Consider the following 21592-nt stretch of genomic DNA (forward strand, 5'->3'; position numbering starts at 1 on the left):
GAAATTAACAAATTAAATAATTACCATGGGAAAAAAAAAAACCCAGAAAATACAGTATTGACCCTTCGCTGCCCTTTCTGCTATACTAAAGATGAGTTCAGAATCTGTCCCATTCAGTCTTCTGAAGAAGCAGTTTTCCTTCTATCTTAAAACTTGCAGACATCACAGATACTCCCCTTTCTTCCTAATGCTTCTCTCCTTCTTCCCTGTTTTCGTAGGTTAAAGAACTGTCACAAAAATCAGGCAATGACAACATGAATGTGACTGTCAACTTTTCCATTCTTCACCTTAGGACAAAGCAGATGCTCACACTGTGCTTAAACTACATTTTGCCTTTGCTCCCACCTAAACTAAGACTAAACCCTTTCAAAATCCTATCAAATTCAGCCCTACATGACCTAACTCAGCAGCTGGAAGTGGCCATTCCCCTTTCTGGAAAACTGCCATACTCTTTTCAGAAGAGTCTCTTGAAAAAAAGGAGCTAGCAAAGACTTTGATTTCTAATATAAAATCACTGCAATGGGTAAAAAAATAGCTTATAAACACTTTAAAAAACTCTTTGCAGCTTAATATAAGTTCACATTTTTGAGAAGCTAATATAGGTCTAGAGCTGAGGACAACCAATGTAAGTGGAAAATAGAGCAAAATTTGCTAAGGAAGACTGAACTACAAAGTAAGTAAATCTGAGTATAACTGAATAATTATAACTTCACATATGGATTTTGAGTATGCATTCTCTTAACAGGTACAGCAGAATATAAAAATGGACTGGATTTACCCATCTAAAAGTGAATGCCTTTTCCATCAAGGTTACTGAGGACCAAATTCATACTTTGATAATTTTATTTCAAAGAGGGAACTTACTGCTGTTTAAAATCACAACTAAACTCCTTCCTTGTGCAGTATTTGGACATGCAAATAGCATATGCGAACTAAGGGCGAAATCATATGTGTACACAAAGATATAAACACACATTTATTTTAATATTTTAGATTGCCAGGTATATTTAGGCTAATGCCAAAATATCTGCACAAGGGAACTTAGACATTATGAGAACATGAAAATTAAATTTGTCTTTGGGTTACATTTATTGTAATCCCTGATGAAGGCTATGGGGTTTATTAACAACATTTATTAAGTTACAGAGGAAACAGGGAAGTCACGTAAAACAGTCTATCTCCCAAGCATTTGCTAAGTTAGATGCCTACATTTAGTCTTCTATACCACTGGTTTGGTTTCCAGAGCTACCAACACTGGTAGCTGCATTCACACCTCTTCACAGAAATATCCACATTTTTTTAATTTGTTTTCCTTTAAAAAAACTACATTGTTTTCCCCTTCCTCATAGAAAACTTTATTCTACATTAGAAACTACTTAAAGTTCCAGAGATCCTAAAAAAATCTAAAGGATTTGTTGAGTTCTATAGTACATTATATTCACTCAAACAGACACTGCCATATTAAAAATAAATCTTAAGAATGTAAGACCAGATCATGCTCTCATTCAGAACTAACCTTACTGAGTAGACATTCTCATTTCAGTTAAGTCAGAATGAGATCAAAATGTTTCAAGTAACCACTGTTAACCTGTTACAAAATTCATCAGCTCTCCCCATGCTTTGGCCAACTTCAAAAATAAAAGTCAGTCTAAAAACATCCTGAATCCAGATAAAATTTATTTCAAGAAAACAATCAGAATATAGCTGGGCATCAATGCTCCAAACAAACTTTTATGGACTCTTGAAAAGGAAAACTGTAATGATACCTGAGTGCACACGACAATGGTATTGCAAGGTACTGAATACTCACTTCCACCACAACCAAGGTATTATTTTGAATAAATGTCTTGACAATTAACCTTTACTGAGCACCTTTCACTCTGCTGTTGATATTTTGTCCTATACAGAGTGGGAAGAAATTAGAAGTTACCTGTAAACATGTGTAAAGAACTAGTGCTCTGACAAACCCTGGAAGTTTTTGCATTGGATGCTATTTTAAAAAGGAATCTCTCTTTCACAGACAAGGCAACCTCAGGATCTCTGACCTTTGATAAAGAATTTGCTGTTCAGCATATTATCAAAACTTTGCCAACAGACCTCTTAGTCTAATGCATTTACTTTGAGAGCACTTAAAGGTGTGTTCAACATACACACCCGCATGCAATGATGAGATATTTAAAAAATGAAAACCCATGTTCCTATGTGACAGCAGCAATTCAGCTGTAAGTCTTATGAAACACACTTAGAAGCAGGTTGTGTCACAGGAACTCTTTTGAGAGTCACTAGGGACTTCTTTCATAGACATTTAAAGTCACAATTCATTTCTGATTGCCAAAAGAATATGACAATTCAGACATTTCCTTAAAAATGGAAAAAAAAAAATCAGCTCATATGGGGATACTGATTATACAAAGAACCCCATGTGTATTCTGTCACATATTTCAAATACTGAGAAATTCCTTCTTTCCCTTCTTCACAGAAAGTTATTCAATTCCCTATTAAGCCTTAATTCCATTTCACAAAAGACTGTTTGACAGCAACAAGAGAGGATGTCAACAAGAGTTACATTAAATTTGTCAGAAGTAGGTGCTTGTAGAGGTTTCTTCTATTCTGAAAGAGAAATAAAAAGTTCAAGAGGGGCTAACTCAAGGAGGAGAGGGGAATACCTACCATCCAACATCTCATATGACGGACACCTTGTGTAACTTGCCATAAAAGTGGCACTAGTTCTAAAACAATCTTGTGGGGCTCTGAAGCCCTGAAGCAGAAGGAAACTCATGTTAGTGCATCCAGAAGACTACCCTGCATCTTTTCCACCTGTGTATTATCAAGATGGTGACCATTCCAATCTTCATATTTGTATCATACAACAATGAAGAAAGCATTGGACTATTTTCAAAAAGATGGAGGAAGGTCATAAAGCATGATACAACACTTCATGGGTACAGCACCTCAGATCCCCAGGGCAGCAATGTCTATGCTAGAGAGCCCTTAGAACCAGCACCACTGCTGAGCTCCAGGCTCTCTCACTCAGGGCATAAGCACACTGCTGGCTGGCCTGTTTCTGCAGCATGCAACATTTGGCCCACCCAAGATATGCAATGGCCATTTCTTCCTCATACACCTCACTCTTCCAGATGTTTTCTCCTCAGTCAAGCAGTCTCCTGCTTTTTCAAGAATACTTGTGCATGTTTCCCCTAATGTCCTTTCACAGACCCCTCATAAGCAGCTCCCAGAGCAGAGAGATCTGCAGCCCATAGTCTGAAAACCACTGATCTAAATTAGTATCTCTCTTGTGGTTCCTGTTTACTCCTCCCTAACTATTTTAAAATTATGCTATTGTTTATTTTAATTTTTTCACTTAGCTTTTTTCCCACTGCATACTTAAATGACAACTTTTTAAAAATTATGTTAAGGTCCTTTGTCTGGAAACAATTGTCTTGGAGTCACTTCGAAAAACTTTCTGGTGGAACCCAACTTGCTCAGCCAGCTGGTTTATACTCATCTCAGATCTTCATAAGTGGTAAAAATAAAAGCCTTATTGAAAAAAAAAAAAAAAAAAAAAAAAAAGAAAAAAAAAAAGACGACAAAAATAAAAGACACTGTGGGCTAACTGAAAAGTTGCCATATACAACTTAGATGAAAGAAAATTGTTTTTTTAGCCAGAAGGGACAGCTTCATTATTTAAATCTGAAGTTTGAAATATTTAGTGTCCTGCCACTTCACAATGTGTATTTCAGAAAGGTCAAAAGTTTGGTTGAACAGTGATTTGCACACTGTTGATTCTGTATGAAATTTCAAAGCTAATGTTCCATAAGGACAATTAAAGAGTAAATGACAATGTTAACAGAAGCAAATGCAGTCTAAGTGACCTTGTAAAGAATACTTTTCTTGCCCCTTGCCGTTCACACTGTTACTTCCTAATTACCTTCCATATCTGGGAAAGCAACCCTGCTCTTTTGAATGTGAGGGGAAAAAAGCACAGAACAAGGCTGACACAAAAGATCAGCAGCCACAAGACCAAGATCAGCACAAATGATCAACCTCGGCTCTTGGCTGCTGCCTTTCCACAGTTCCCAGCAGCAGCCCAGCTCTCTGCACCATTAACTGTGGGAAGTATCCATGCACACCTCTGTGGCCACCCTCAACCACATAGCTCAGACAGCTCCCCCATCCCTCACCCCTCTGTCACTCAGATAATTCAGGTGCTCAAATGCCTTTCACCTGCCTCTTCCAGGGATCAAGGACAAGCGTGGCCTGTGCTGCCTCTGCAGCAGTTTCCCAAATGCTGCCTCAACCTAATGTGCAAGAAGGAACTGTAAGATGCTGTGAATCCCAATGAAAAGCAAACTGCATTTGTAAGCTGGATGGCACAAAGCTACCCTGTAAGAGACAGCCTTGCCTTTGGTCACAAGTCTGTAAGATAGACTGCAAAGGGCTGTGTGACATCAGCCAATTCAACCCCTGACAAACAAATCAGTGTTTGGAGCCCTGTTCTACCACTTTTGAGCACCTCTGAGGACAGGCCATCAGGACAGGAGCCCTGTGCACATACCTCAAGGTTTGACCATCTCCATGGTGAAAATGTGTTTCCTCATATCCTTTGTTCCTGTTGCCTCTTGTCCCAGCTGTGCATGTCTCCCAGAGGGGCCTGCCTCCATCTTCTCTAGGGCCTCCATGAGAGCTGTAGACACCAGTTAAGGTCTCCCATTAGTCTTCTCTTAAGGCTGAAGAAAGCCACTCCTCTTGGCCTCTCCTCAAATATAATGAAGAATTAAAGCTACGACACCCCACTTTCTCAAGCAAAAGTATAGCTTTAGATGCTTGAGGAAATCTAAGGGTTTGACTTTGGGATGCCAGAAATAAAGAGATTACTCTTCCCCTGCACATACATCCATGCCAGGGGGACTTGGGCATATTGAGAAGCAGGAGATTATACTGGGATCTGCCTAGGGGCATCATACAGGTGCTGCATGCTCTCTGAAGATGCAACCAAAACCAAAGGTGGCACCTGTTCTAGTAGCCCCTCTGCCTGCTTAAAGCTTAGGAACCAAATAATACCCTCTTTCTGATACTACTTGCCACCCCAACCAGAGTAAAGATGAGGGTGCAAGGCTTAAGCCCTTATTGAGAAGTAAAGGCCTAAGAGGCCTGAACAATTACATTGCAGGTAACTCCTTAACTACAAAATCACACCATAAAAGACTCTATTCATCAAATAAACTGCACAGTTGAAGAGCCCTATTAAAAAAAGGTCAGTGGAAAAAACAAACCAGTGAATTAGTTTTCACCTTAATTAATTTAGCTCAATTTTGCATCATACATCTGTTATGAATTACTCTGAACTTGAATTAAGGAGCTTTCATCCTTCAGAAACACAGGAATCTTTGCTTTGGTGCTAACATGAGCCTTTCCTTTGGCTCAGGTCCCATTCCTGGGCGGGTACTTTTCTCTGGCAGGCAGGCCTGGGCCTGCATTCTTCAACAGCAGAGCCTCGATATTCACCCACCCTACTGCTGGAACAGGTCCCTAAATATCAGCACATCACCTACCTTGACAAGGTCTCAGCTGACCCACAGACACTTGGGGTCTCCTCAAAATTTGAAAGTCTGTGAGTAGACTTAAAGGATAGCTTGTTCAAATAAAGGTGTGCATGTGGATGCATCCAGAAGACAAGCTTTAAGAATAACAAAATCCTTTTCTCCAGCAACCTAACACTAAATACTTCCATGGACGTTTGGGTATACCCCACAATCACTGCTGGAGTCCTCCCTCCACAATTCAACAAGAGAATGAAAGGCAGGATGAGCCAGATCCTTTCCCAGGACAGACTTCTAAATGAATTTTGGGGCATATTTGGCTGTTCTAAAAAGTTGGAGCTATGACTTAGTTTGTACCCCTCTCAAGCAGTAGCAGCAATGACTCTCTGTCCATCTGAGAACCAACAACTGAATAATGCTGCACATCCTTGATTGGTTTCTGAGGGCAAAAGACAGAAAGCCATCAGAAGACAAATTACTACATCCACTTCCTCCCTCCCCTCCTGCCCACCCTAAGATGCATACCTCTGCTCTCCGTTCCTACTTGTGCTGCTTCAAGTGTCTGTGTAGCACATTGCATTAGGGAATAGTGACCAAAAAGGTCCCAATATACATCCAAACAGCAGTGTGTGCAGGGCACATGCTGGCAGGACCACCCAGGATCCACAGCTGCACTGGGGTTTCTTAGAGCCACCACACCAAGGCAACTGCTTAGTACAAAAGGAAGCAGCTGTCTCTCCCATCTCTGACATCCCTGATTTATATTACTATATAATTATATATACTTGTCCACACAACGGGAATCTTTATGTAGGTATTATTATAATAGAAGTAATCAACACAGTGCTCTTGCTTTCCTCTTACTATCATCACCCAAAACATGCTTTCAAAGATGGGTGGACAATGCCATGCTACACATACACTTACAGTTTTAAATGTTCAGGTCCTGTATGTAAAACAGGTCCTGGGAGGCAATTACAGAGAAGCACTCTGATCTCTGATCCTAACATGATCTTTATTAACAGCCCCAATTTTGAAGCCAAGTTGTTGGTGTTCTTCAAAGTGCCTTTAAAACAATTGTTTCCAGACAAAGATAATGGAGGCAAGCCCATGTTTTATATTTGTTTCCCACTTTATGAAACCTTGATCTCTCTTACGTAGACTTTCAGTGGAAAAAATAAGGTGCAGTGCATCTTCTCTGATCCACAGTTTTACTTTTAGGGCTCATTTCATCAGTTAAAGATTGGCTGTTAAAATCACTATGGAGAAATGTAAAGGCTAAAATCAAACATGAACTTTCCACTTTTGCATGAAAAAATACCTCTCTGCCCCCATGGACTTTCTACACAAAGGCTGCAACCTTTCCCAAGTAAGAGATTTTTTTTTTTCCTATGCTTAGTAGCAAATACCTTACCTTGCAATTTTTTTTTCTACTTTTGGTTGAATAAGCATTACCTTAAAACTGTGTTTTATACTTCACTGACCATACCCCTTAATCATTAGCCTCTTACACAATAGCCCAAGCCTAACTGCTTGCTTCACTTCTCAATGGCAAGGAAATCTCCAACCATCCCAGACAAATGGAAGACTAGGGGATGCAATAATTGAAGACTTAGCCAACCCAACTCTCCTCACCATTCTTTGGTGCTCCAATTATTATGTTACCGTCCACAGAAACTGCTGCCTTGAGAATCTGCCAAATTTATCACAGTTTTGTCCTCTGTGCTCCTCCTTTACCACTTGCCACAGTCTGGATTAAAGGAGCAGAAGCCCTTAAGGTACCTCTAAGCCAACCACCCAGGGTAATGAAGGAATAACGTGACCTACACGTTTTGTCCCTTCCTAACACGTACTCCACAGACTGAGCTCATGAATTCCACTTTCCTTGGCTCAAGGCCTGGAAACTTGAGTCTTTTCCCAAATGCCAGGCCTCCCACTGAGGGCAAAATTAACCTCAGTCTGCAGGTCAGAGCAGTCTGATTCCCTTGCATTTCGCAAAATATTGCTTTAAGGATACGGGATTCATTAAGTTGTCCTGGTAGAGGCATCTGAGACAATTTGGCAGGTATTTTAGTTCTGAAAGGTTGTTTGTTTTATTTTTTAAACAACTCACATGGGGATTATGCAATCTAACAACTGTCCCTCTTTGACTTATTGCAACCTCCTCCCTAACCACAGATAACCTTTAATTTAATATTTAACAGTAGTTTAGAATTAACAAATTCATTTAAATGTTCCTCATGACAAAGGAAACCATTGTAAGATTAATAATGAAGTGGGTCTTAAAGATCTGTAAAGACCTCAGCTTCAACTTGGCTCTACATTAAAAGCTAAAATTGCAGTTCAACATAACAATCACCAGCAACTTTGAATTTATATGGATCACTAGCATGCCTCACCTGTCTTTTGGGACCCTCACCTGTCTCTGCTTTCAACAGAGCAGCAAAACAACACGTTTAAGCCATCATTTCCCTTCACTGTATGCATGGACCTTCCTATTCCTTTGTGCTTTTTTCTCCTCTCATTACTCGTGCTTGCAGCACTCACTTTCAGCTGCTTGTTAGTATTTTCTTCCAGCTCTCTGCAATCAACAGCACTTTTACAGTTTAACTATGCTAAATGAAAAACAGTTAGTTAATATTGGTATAGAAGCTTGCTAGTACTGAAGAAAAAAAAACCAAAACAAAACCAAGAACTGCTCTGCAGCCTTTAAACTTTTATAAACTAAAAGAGAACAAAACTGCCATAATCACTTCCATAACAAAGAGGTATACTTCATGTGCAATTTTTCTGTACTGTTGCAGTTTCTTTTTACTAACTTCTTCAGAAACACAGTTCACATTGTGCAGCCAGCAGAGAAAAACATACACAAAAGTTGGACAGATTCTCTGTTTCATATCCTGAGCCAAAAAGACCATAACATACATTGTACTTTGGAGAATGAGTTTAAAAGGAAAATGACTGGTTTCGTCTGCCAAATTTTGCAACAGCTACAGTGAAAAAAAACCAAAAAACAACCCACCACAATTTTTCTCCTATTTAAAAAAAGTCCCTTCCAATGGAAAAACCTTCATTCTGCATGTAGACCAACTCACCCCTACCTCCAAACCAGCAATACATTTTTATATGCTTGCCTGGCCACGAGACACAAACTATAATGAGAAAAATCTACACTGATTTTCACAGGATATCTAACAATATAGAACAATATTGAAATACAGTCAATTGAAAATGCCAACTTTGATTTCAACAAAATAAAAATAACTCAAAACTACTTCCACAGAGCAAGGCCACTTAAGGGAGTTGATACGTACAGCTTTCAAAATCTGCAAGCTTTTATCAGTGTCAAATTTATTAATCCACTTTGTTCTGTAGAAGAATTCACAAGAGGCAAATGGTGACTGTGTGTGACTATTTGACCCTTTGACCTGTGCTTACACACTGCCCTGCACAGTAACAACTTACTGTTCAAGATCTACTCAAATACAGCAGTATAAAATGAGCATAGCAACAAAAATGTGAGTCCTAGGACATTCTGTTACTTTCCACCACTCCTATTCACAAGCCTGTAGGCATCAGTAAAACAGGAAAGTCAAACAAACTCGTGTACACTTTGAAAAGTCAGCACCAGTCAGAGGTTTCTGCTTCGAAGCAAAGCTGCACACCAGCTCCTTGCTGCATCAGTCAGGGGAGTGGGGCTGGGGAGGGGAAGAAAAAGACTTCGTAAAGGCTGAACATGGCTGCCTCTCATCCACTTACAAAGCAGAAGGTTAAAAGATCTATTAATGTCTGCCTTCCTTGACTAAGGTGTCTTTGAGGCGAGCAGTGACTTCTTACATCTCTGCACAGCCCCTGGCACAGCAGCATGGGACTTACCTGCCAGCTCACAGAGTGTGTGTACCACAGCAAACAGCAAGGAGAGGCTGAGCAGCAAGCCAGCCTGTTCAACAAGCTCTAAGAAATACAGGTTGCTCAGGAAATAGACTGAGTAATATAGTGCTCCCAGCCTTCTCAAGATAACAACTAAGCAGAGCAGAAATTTTCTTCTCTAGTGATCGATGAAGTGGCTGTGCTAGGCTGCAGCATGAAATTTGGAAAAAGCCTAGGTCAGATGTGTGCTGCTACGATAAGAATCTGTATTAAAACCCAGTCAACCACATCATAGATCAAGCCAGATTAACCATGAGAACACAACCATCATTAAAAGCAGCACCCTATTCTGGTAGTAAAAGTACAGTCTTAAGTTCACCTGAATAGGTATCACATCCCCTATTCATATCCCAATTAGGAATTAAAAATGTAAATGACAGATGCCTCAAATCATTGGCCTACTGAATAATAAATAAGGACAAAGTGCTGGAGACATCCACAGTGTGGAAGTTCATTTCATTAAGCAGGTATTTGAGGAATCTCTGACCTCCTATATGGAGACTTCACATGCCACAGATGATCACACCAAATGCAGCTTGAATTAATTTATAAACTTAAGAGAAAAAAAAAAAAAAAACCACGTTTCTTCTCAGTATATTTTCTCATTCTGTACACAAGCAGGACCACTGCAACAAAATATTGGTTACCCCAAATCACTTCTTTTGACTTACGTTTCAAAATAAACATCCTGGGCATTACTGAAAATCTGAGTAAACATTAGTTACAGATCAATTGTTTGCTGACAAGGCCATGTTCTACACTCCTATTAAAAACCAGATGCATACCACACGTGTGCATAAACACATAACTCCAAACCCATGCTGTACTGGCCCACATGTAGTCAAATATTCAACATAACACCTTGACATGTCAGAACATATGGTGTGGACCACAGCCAGTCTTTTCATTTTTCAACTCTTAAACACACACCGACGCCCTTGGAACCATTTCTTCGGAAATTGTTTTTGGAAATATTACAGTACTGCTAAGGATGTTCCATTTTTACACTAACTGAATATTTCATATAACCTTTACACTACCTTCTTTTATATTCATTTAAATTTTTTTGCCCCCAAAGAACAATGGGAAACAAAACACACAAGTAAAAATCACCAAGTCAAATAAACCAGGAAAAATATTTAAAAAATGAGGAAATGCTTGAAGAAATAAAACCACTGAACTAGTGAGATTAAGACAGACAAACATTCAAACCTTTATTTAGCCCACCATATGGATGGAAATAAGCTCTTTACACTTTTTTTTTCTTTTTTGTAAAGTAGATCTACAATAATGAACATATTTCTAAATGCCACATCTTTAACCTCTCCTAATATGTAGTTGCACCTATGCTGGATCTATCCATAGTCAGAAGACTTCTAGAAACCTTTCTTTAAAACTGTATTTTGCTGCAGTTGACCTCTCCTCATTTATTAAAGGTAGTTGCAACTAGAGTTTTGTGAAAATTGAGTCAGGGATACTCCAGCCACCCACAAATTATCTGTCAGACAGTCAGAAGAATTTAGTTGAGGCAAGTTCTGTGCACACACACACACACACACACACACACACACGCACGTTAACTTACTTAATACAAAATTATAAAACTTACTTATGTGCATCTGCAGATCTTTTGCAGCCTCCTTGCAGATCCTGTGAGGTATCTTTCCCAATATTATTGAAGATGGCAACATCTTTGTTTGCAGAATCCTCTTTAACTCTAGATGAACAGACAGGCTTTTCAATTTTTAGACGCTTTGGCTTTATGTTCTCCAGAAGGGTATTAGTGTTCTGCAAATCCTTTTCATATCTGTTGGGTTCATCTTGGAAGGTAGAGGGTTTAGAGTCTACCAAAGACGACTTTGTTGCGATATTAAATAAGCTTCCAAGAAAATGAAAAAAACCTTCTCGGGGTTGCTTGTCTTTATCTGCTGTTTTGATTCCAGGTGTCAAACTAGGAAGACTATTAGCCTTTTTCATCTCCTCCTGGATTTCAGATTTACTAAGTTCTTCCATGGAATGGTTCTTCTCTTCATTTTTACAAACCTAAGATAAATACAAGAAGCACACACATAAGATGTTTCCCTTCATTTTCCCATATTCCCAAATGCATTAATTTTAACTTGCACCTATGGACTGCATTCCTTTCAGGAGATCTAGTGTGTAAAAGTTCATTTTAAGATTAAACCCTTGTGCTTTCTTCTTCTCTTTTTGTACGAAAACGGTCCCTATTCTACAAAAAGCCAAAAGAAGTACATAGGTTAGGACACCCAGAAAGCAGCTCTTGTGGAAATGAAGAGAAAAAGGACAGATAGAGAACAATTGCTTCAACTGGCAGAAGAAACCTGAGGAAGAAGTGAGGAACAATTTTTCACACTTCAGACTCTAACTTTCTCAAAAAGCACAGCTTTATAAACAAATCTGTATGTGCTTGTGAGATGAACAGTTTTCAGGTTACAAGTGTACCAAAGAACACCACAACAAAACAAACATATCACAGCCTGAAGCACAGGGTAATCTGCACTGTAAAAAAAACAAAACAAAACAAACAAACCGAAACTAACTCAGGAGAATCAATAACAGAACTTGCATAAAACAAACTTAACTCACATGCCAGAGATGAATCCTGCCTGCTATCCTTAGCTACCACACATTGCACTCAGGAGATTAACTGCACAGCTCTATTTCCAAATCTATTTGTAGCCTCACACAGCTCAACAGTTGACCATGCTCAAACCGCAGGTTTCCATACAGTCAGGACACCACAGACTCCTACCTCTGGACCCACAACCTTCTGATCTGCCTATCAGCTAACAAAAAATAATTAACAATAGGGCAGGGCTTCCCCTCATTTAAACCACCTGTTCGTTTCTTCCTTCAACTAAGCTGAGCTTCTACCCCAATGGCAAGACAAGCTCTGTTCCTCACCATTCATGTCCTTCAACTACTTTGGTGTCAGTTTCTCTTGGAGATCCAAGAACTGCTGCCCAAGCCTACGCTCCTTCTGACAAGACCATCAGTCCAAAAAGATTACGCAATTTCACTGGTAGGCTTCACAAACACCACATGCAACCATCTTTACAGCCAGATGATCAACAGATGCTGAATATAAAAAAACAAAAAGTCACCCCACCTTTTCTTAGATGAAATCTAATCTGCTCAGAGATTGAGAAAGGAGAACAACAATAAAAAGCCTTAAACAAATTTTAGTTGGTCAACACCATCTTTGGATAAGAGTAACTATTTCAAACTGGGTAACACCTTCCCATCCAGTCTAAACTGAAAGCTACTATTCTAATTAGGTCAGTAGTCCTATCTCAACCAGAAGATACATTTGTTTCAAGTAACCTAAAATAAGCAAGTGGGCTTATTGGGCAATTAATGAGATTGTATCATATTAACAATGAAAAAATTGCCTAATTAACACAGTTTAATCCCTGGGAAACAGTGATTTCTTAAAACTTTACAAGTTACACTTAGTGATACTGGAGGAGTGATCTTATATCTTCAAGCCATATTTTTTCACCTTTTCATAAAAGGAGCAGATGCAACTGTTTAATATTAAGACATCAGATATATGTGCTGAAAACTGAATTGTTTGTGTGCGGATAGAAACTGAGTGGCACTACTTTTCTTTCAGAAACCCATGCAACCTCTATTTTCTTCATATGGAAAGACACTTAATCAACCACAACTTTCAAATTAACTTTCAAAAGTGGCCTAAGTCAAAAGACAGCTTTTTTTTAAATTTTTTCTTTTTTTTTTTTTTTTTTTTTTTTCTTTGTGACATCTGGGACAAATTCTACCTGTTTTCCCACATACTGCACTAATCAATAGCTGATGTGTCAAAAAGCGATGTAGACATCCCTGTAGCATTCAAGGATTTGCTTGTTAACTCTTGTTAACTCTTGCTTGTTAACTCAAGTTAACTCTAGTTAAAAGCATCTCTGGAAATGAAGATGGCAATAGTGCAACTTAACAGATGTACCACAGCGTTGGCTGGTATCTTCAGTACTAGGCACACAATACAATTAACACGCAAACCTGGGGTGAATCTCTTGACCAATTAACTTTATCTTATGTGAATTAAGTACTTTGCATAAGGAAATACAAAATAGAAACAAGAAAAAAAATAATTTCCAAAATCTGATAACACATGAATGATTTACCATAGTAAATTTCAAAGTTCTCCTGTCATAGTTTGGTCCTTCACTTGGATTAATATCTCAGTGTTCTTCGATACCAGTTTTTGATTCAGTTTTTAAGTGAGGGACTGCATTTCTCCATAGTTGTGTGATTACTATAGCTCATACAAATTTGTCAAATTTAAGAGTATCTTAAGATAAGGAAAAGTAAGAGTACAGGAAGTGCACACACATCTTACTATTTTTCTGGAGATATAATAATTATAGGCTATAAGCATTTCTAAAATATCTACGAAATTAACAGCTAATTAAATTAACTGTAAAAAAAAAAAAGATTACATTCAAAACTTGCCAGTTTGATATCATGTGGTTTTGTTTTTTATTTTTGGGGTGGGTTTTTTGTTTTGTTTTAAAGTTTTATTTATTTATCTAGGAATTAGTGAGTTTTTCGCCATTAAGAACTGAGACTTCAAATATGGCTAACTCTCTATATAAGAAATTCTTCCCCTAGCAGCTCTAAGACACAACACTTGTAAAGCCTGTGCTTATTTGCAAGCATAATTCAAACCCTGCATGAAAAGCTGTTTTGTAGTCTCTGTTTCCAGAAAACTACTTAGATTTTCCTTCTTCTTTAATCTTCATTTCCTTACTTAACTTTTACTAAATCAAAAGAACAGAAAATTTTAATATGAAAGGGTCCGTCCATACTTTAAATGATTGTGTCTTGCATTAAAAAAGCCCTAGAACATTTACACCATGCTTACTTAAAGATGTATGTGACTATTAAGTCCCAACACAGAAGCTATGCAAATCCTTCTTTCTTCCCTTCAGTACAATCAATCCTATTCTCCATATATTCGCCCTCCTGCTCCACTTTGCCTTTGGCCAGCATGAGCCATTGGGGTTACCATTTGTCCAGAAAATCTTGGTCCAGATTTTGAACCACTGCTCAGGCATTATACAAACAAAACAGTGCCTGCTATAGATTTTGAAGTTTGTGATTTAAGATAATGAGGAAGAGCCTTCAGGCACAAGTGCCTGATGAACGTAGCACTACGATGGTAATTCCACAAGCCAGCTTCAAGATAACTTTCACTTATTATTTCCCAATCTTCTCTCTGAGCTCATCTCTGACAAAAGCCCCTAGGAAATGTTCAGGAAAAAAAGGCAAGGGCGTAAAATATGCACAAGGCAGTCCTTTCCCAAGTATATCCCCCCGTTTTTCAACAGACAGGACCTTTAGTTGACCTCAAAAGAGCAGTTGCATCAGTGTCACAATTAGGCTTGAGCAGTTTGATATTCACAACACTAGAATACCAGTGACTCTCATATTAGTCACACTTCATGTCATTGGTAAATGTCCTACTTTGAGTCAGGATAGAACTGATTGTCTTTCTTGTAATTTTACTTTTTAGTTAAGTTTCTTCTAAATACCTGCACTTGCTGAAATTAACACCATATTTCTCAGTCACTGCCTGCTTCCAGGATTGATAATGCTCAATGTTTATAGCTATTGCTGGAGAATGGTATGCAGAACCAAGGCCACTCTTGATTCTGCAAAACATCATATGCTCTAAAAACAAGAAGTAAAGGGGTCACACTTGCAACACTCTTGGAGAGGAGGGGACCAGACAGGTGACCAAAATAAACCAAATGAAGCATTTTATTCCATATGCATCATCTTCAGCATACATCTGAAGGATCATGAGGGTGCAGCTCTCTTCATCCATAGCTGTCAACCTGAAAGGACTCGATCCATTTGTTTGCCTTTGATCCCAATCCGTGTTCCAGCTTTCACATGCCACTGACTCCTGAAGCCCAGTAGGGGACTTTTCCAAGGCCTGCCACGCAGCCTTGGTGGTAATGCAAGGGTTACTGGGGGATGGGGGCACAGTACTGGCTTTGTATATATTTCAAAATTTTCCTTTTCATCACTACTGTTCTGTTAAATCTGTGTAGCTTAGTTTCCAAGCTGTAAGTCTCTCTCCCTTATCCTCCCTCCTTTCCCTACAGGGGAGGAGATGCAAGTTAATAGAGAGCATCTGCCATTCATTTAATTGCTGGCCCAGTTAAAAAAAGAAACAAAAAACCAAAATCCTCTTTCAATGTCACAACAATATGAACAGCTTCTCAGACCTACCAAGCAAACAGTACTTTTTGGATGAAAATCCACCTGCCAGATTCCTTTTGAGATCCTTACTGATGCAAGGAAAAAAAGTTTTCCTGCCATCTTTCTGATCCTTTTGTACAAGTACTGTAATCAGTCTTCCCCTTGCCTACCCTTTCCCATTCTCTGTGAGCTTTCCTGCTTGTGACATGCTTCATAAATCTTTAATTGCCTTTTATTCCTTTAGCAACTCGTTACTCAAAGTTTCACTGGGCAAGCCCTGGGTAACCTGGCCTGACCTTATAGCACAGCCTGCTTTAAGCAGGAGGTTGGGCTAGATGACATCCTAGGGTCCCTTCAACCTCAATTATCCTATGGTCCTGTGACCTCACATGCAATGAGGCTGGTGCAGAGGGGAAGCTCAGCAGAGCATGAAACAGGATTATGGCTTAAATCAGACGACTGAAGAGGCTGCAGCAATAACAGAAGCTGTATCTACTCTGCAGTCAGGTAGTGTGGTCTCACCTTGCTGGAGCAACCGCTGCAGAGCAGCTTGGCAGCCAGGACTCAGAAGACAAGCCCATGATGTCATGTCTCAAATGTGATTCTTATCTGAGCTAATTTATTTGATGGCAGACTGGGTATGTTTTCCAGGCTGTAATCCACTCCTGACTGAAGCACAGACATACGCCCAAATCCTAATTACACCTAGGCAGCCAGGCAGGCCCAGGGCGTGCTACCAGTGTGAACAGTCCCCTACAAAGTGCAGAGTGAGGCTTCAGTGGCACAGCAGCACCTGGGGAGGAATTGCCTTGCTGGATTGACTTCACCTCCCATACCAGGTAGAATGGGAACAGCCACCCTGGTAGCCGCTGTCTCTCAGCAGTTGAGTGGCAAAAGTTCAAACTGCCAGAGGTTCTCATTTGTCTGGGGTTATGTCCGTCTGCCAAGAGCACAATCTCTTTTATTGCCCTAACAAGTGAATTAAATGAAAACATTAACAGCATTAAAACACAGATCTCTCTGAACAAAGAATTAGCTTCCAGTCACAACAGCCAGACATTTCGGATTTCACTCCCCATGAACGAATGCTCATTACAAAACAGAAACTCCAGACAGCCATGTGGAGACCTCTTACAGACTGTCTGATGATGGAGGACACTCTGCATATTGAGCAGATACATTCCTGCACTTTAACCACCCCACCTGCAGTTGAGAAGGCAGAGGGACTGACATCCAGATCTTAGGATCATCACTGATTCATTCCAGGTATCATCAACAAGTGATTTAACACCAAGATCCCAAATTTATTCATGCAAGAAACAGTCACAGAATTACTCCAGGATTCTGTTTGCTAATATACATAAATAATTCTAAAAGTTTCAAGATAAAGTGTTGGATGCACGAAGCAGCAAGTTTAGGCATTGCTACCTCTAGCAGTAGGAAAACTAAACATGTTCCTAGTCTTAGATTTGACCTTTCAATATAGCTAAGATGGCTGCACTTCATTTAACAATTATGAGCATCTCATTCAATCTGAACAGTGATACAGTACGTAAATTCTGTATGCTAAACAAAAGTCACAGCAAAATAGCTTGAGTTGCTGGCAGACTAGTGCATGGCCACAATGGGTCACTACTACATGCTTTTCAACAAGAGGCTAAAGCTCCTTTAATGTAATCTCTCACTTGTTTGCCATGAATGGGACACACTGAGGTACATTAATAAATCCACACATTAAATAAGCTTCTGTTTTTTTCAACTACTGTGCAGAAAAGCAGCGAGAGGGGCAATACATTAGGAAACCTAAGACATAGATTAGGAACAACACTTAAAACTGGCATAGTAATAAGAAAAATTCAGGAAAAAGTGAAATACATAAGCACACAACCACTCAAAGTTGACTGTCAGTAGTGTTCATGAGAAAAAAAGGTTTAAGAAATGCAAAAAGTGGGTTTCTCCTGTTTATGCCAGTAATTAGAGTGGTGGTGGAGATGACACACAGGAAGTTCGTCACTGTCAAAACCAGTGTAGCCTTAACTAAACAATAGCTTTTAAAGAATCAGAAAAAGCAAAAAAAAAAATTAATCTTGACAGCCTTGCAAGTTTGGTGGCATCGTGGGTTAGTGCAGTGGTGTTTTGGAAGCAGGGGAGCCACAAGGGTGGCTCTTGTGAGAAGTTGCTGGAAGCTCCCCTGGTTCCAATTCTGGCCCCACCTCTACTCAAGGCTGGACAAATATGGGAAGCTGGATGTGTCTCTGTGAGTAACATATTCAAGAAAAGGGAAAATGAAACTGCAAAAATATGAAAAAAGGACCTGCAGAGCAGAGGAGAAGATGGATTGAGAAAGCAATGTCAGGGAAAAGACACCAAGGTCAGTGAAGGAAGGGGAAAGGTGCCTGCGCAATTTCCCCACAGCTCGTGGTGAGATGGCAGCTGTGCCCCTGCAGCACTGCGGAGCAGCCCCTGAAGGGCCACAGTGGGGTAAATGTGGATTTGTAGCCCCAGAAGTGTCACGGGTGGGCAGATATGAAGCAGCAGCCTGTGCAGGATCACAGACAGGGTCAGATGTGGGTCTGCAGCCAGGGAGGACCCCATGTCAGAGGAGGTGACTGCTCCCACAGCAGCCGTGACTCTGTGTGCAGCCCAGGCGGGAGCAGTCTGTGCCTGAGGGACTGCACCTGTGGGAGGGACTCGTGTCCCAGGGGTTCCCGAAGGACTCTCCCGGGAGAGGGACCCCGCGTTGGAGCAGGGGAAGAACGTGAGGAGTCCTCCCCCTGAGGAGGAAGGAGCGGCAGAAACACCGTGTGGGGAACTGACCCTAAACCCCCCCTGCCCCTGCCCTGTGCCCTGAGGGGGAGGCAGCAGGGAACGGATCCAGGACCGGGAAGGGTGGGGGGAGAAGGTATCAAGATCTGGCCATGTTTTCTCTTTTCTCCTTGTAGATCAAATTAGTCCTTTTTCTTACCAAATTGAACCTGTCTGGGTTTTCTGCCCATTACTGTAATTGGGGAATGCAAACCTCCCTGTCCTTGTCTCAATTAATGAGCCTTAAGGTGCATTCTGTCCCATAGTGGGGGCAGAGGGTGAGCAAGCGGAGGCCTGGTTGGTATCTGATGGGCCTAAACCTCGACAGGGGTTAAAGGTGAATTCTGCATCTCTACAAATAACCCATGCTTTAAACCTCTGAATATTTTGGCTTTTTTATACTTACATAGTTTGCAACCTCTTTCCTTTGTTAGAATCATAGAATGGTTTGGGTTGGAAGGAAGAAAGTGTACACAGTAAGGGAGTACACCAGGAATGGGGTGTGACTTCCACCAGTCCACCAGATTATATTGTCACACTATAGCATCTGGAGCAACACTGCTGCTTCTCATCTCTTTCCTCTGGCTTCTGTGCCAAATTCAGCAAGGCTTAAGCCCATTATTTTTTCACCAATTGTGAAATGAAGTTCCCTGCTCAAGAGTCTTTGAAGAACTAAGCAGTAGAAAGGGAAGATATTTCAGGATCATCCTTTCTTAAAATCTTCTATGTGGCAAAGGAATTTACAAGAACTTTAGACAGAATGTTTTGAAAGGTCTTCCTGAACAAATACAGCTATTAACACCATTAATTTAAGTGTTCTAGAAAACCAGAAGGTGCTTATACACTCACCTATAAAATTCTATTTCAGCAAAAGCCTACATCATTGCCAAAGAGAAAAATACGTGCTTTCAGGCTCCACAAGAGAAATCATGATTATGCAAATCAAAACCATTTTTGTTATGTCTTTCATTCATTATTGTGGGCAACAACAGAAACATTTTTGAAAAGTAACTCCCAATTTTTGAAAAATTCATGGTTGGCATCAACAGTTCACCTCCCATGACCCCCAAATGACAAGAGATGCCTCTTTTTGATTTCTAATAACCAAGTCTAAGACATTCATCAGACATTTATGCACAGGCTGAGCAGACATTACATAGATAACACACATACAAAATAAAGACAACATCAAATAAAAACATGACAATATGAAGCAAAAACATTTTATGTACTTATGTAAGTATCATACTTATGTAAGTACGAGGTAAACTAGGCATCGGGCTTAATATTGATTTCTACCTTTTTGCACAACTTAAAAGTTCCATGAACTTGGTGAATATATGTAGCTGTTGTTACTGAATGTCCGTAATTCTGACTTTATCCGAGTTTTGAAACTTACTTGAATTCACATACCAGATGAAAAATGATGTGACAGAGAATTACAGAACAAGTTGGGCTGAAAGGAATGTGGCTGGGGAGGTCATGCAGTCTAAGCTCCTGCTCAGATCAGTTCTAGTTAGAACAGAGCTTCATCCAGTTACATTTTGAGTATTTCCAAGAATAAAGGTTTATAACTTTCTTGGGCAACCTGTTGCAATGTCTGACCGCCCATATAGTAAAGGGTGAAAAAGAAAAGAAAAAAAAAAGGGGGGGGGAGGGGGAAACTGAAAAAAAAAAAAAAAAAAAAATCTAATGCTCGACTGAAATTTTTCCAGGTTTCAACTTACACCCATTGCCTCGTCCTATTCATTGCAACTCCAAAAAACAATCTGGCTCTATCTTATCACGTAATTGCGGTCCTTGCCATCAAATTTTAATACTGTGTCTACTGTTTAAATACAGCCATATTTATCTTACCTTGCAATGAAATTCATGTGAGAAAGCAGGACTACAGAATAATCTCTTCTCCATGTACACCGTACACAAGAGTACTTGTCAGAGGACAATTAGCAACAGGTTTAATTTGTGGCAAGGAAGCTTTGGACAGGATGTTAAGAAAAAGTCTTTCTAATTACAAGGTTTATGAAATGGGTAGAACAGGAGTCTGGTGAAGTTGTAGAGATCTTAGAGAACTCCATCCCTGGAGGTCTTTGGGAACAAGTTAGACAAAACTCTATCAGGTAGATACAGAGATCTCACCTTGGGGCAGAGGAGGGGACTAGATAATCTTTGCAATACTTTCTGCCTCTGTGTTTTCTATGAAGGTTGAGACTGCCTCCAGTCAATCCAGGTGACTACCAGCCAGTCCTGAGCCCATGGGCCAAATTATAAAATATTTAATGCTATTGAAATACTGAAGTCTAAATTATGTATTTGGCACATTGAATTTGTACCCACTTTTTCAAACTGCTGTGTTTGCCTGACAGAGCTCACATGGTAATTCCTGTGCTGAGATTCTTAAGAATTTCTTCCTCATCATGCATGCATCCCTACAGGAATGCTATCTGGGGATGATAGGTAGGGCAAGTGAGTTTGCCTACACTGTCACAGAATCACAGAATTATCAGAGTTGGAAGGGACCTCTAGGGATCATCCAGGACAACTCTCCCACTGTAGCAGGATCACCTAAAGCACATTATACAAGACTGCATCCAGGCAGGTCCTGAGTGTCTCCAGAGAAGGGGACACCACAACCTCCCTGGGCAGCCTGTTCCAGTGCTTCATTATGGCAAAGCTTTGAGTTTGGATGAGAAACTCAGCCTGGCACCCAAGCTATTAACTACTACTGAAAGTAGCCCAAGCACCCATCACCACTGCTACTACTGGAGCGTGGTAAACCAGGCCAGAACCAGGTCGCTTTTGAGGTATGATGTTCAGTAAGTGTGATTTCTTCAAAACTGTACTAGCAGGACATTCTCCAGCACACAGCTGGCTACAGTAGTGGTGTTAGCTTATTTCATAGGTGTTCCACACAATCTAATTAATACCTATGTCACAGCTGTAAACATGCGTTTTGAGGGAATTACCAAAAATTGTAAAAGTACTTCTGCAAAATCCTTTTTGAAAACAAAGTACTGTAGTGCTAAAAGTGAGGTTAATGATATACCAGTGTGTACTGGACATTA

The 21592-nt window shown here is 40.0% G+C and overlaps 1 protein-coding gene across 1 annotated transcript in view; it reads right to left on the reverse strand.

Annotated features, from left to right (window-relative positions):
• The window catches only part of CRYBG3 (crystallin beta-gamma domain containing 3), a 96045-nt gene that overhangs the window by 55685 nt on the left and 18768 nt on the right, over positions 1-21592 (reverse strand). The window contains exon 4 of the mRNA XM_071735696.1: positions 11080-11513. Coding sequence (XP_071591797.1) covers positions 11080-11513 — 434 coding nt within the window. The remainder of the gene's footprint in view (positions 1-11079; positions 11514-21592) is intronic.

This window comes from Heliangelus exortis, chromosome 1 (assembly GCF_036169615.1).
Source record: "Heliangelus exortis chromosome 1, bHelExo1.hap1, whole genome shotgun sequence".
Classification (NCBI taxonomy): Eukaryota; Metazoa; Chordata; class Aves; order Apodiformes; family Trochilidae; genus Heliangelus; species Heliangelus exortis.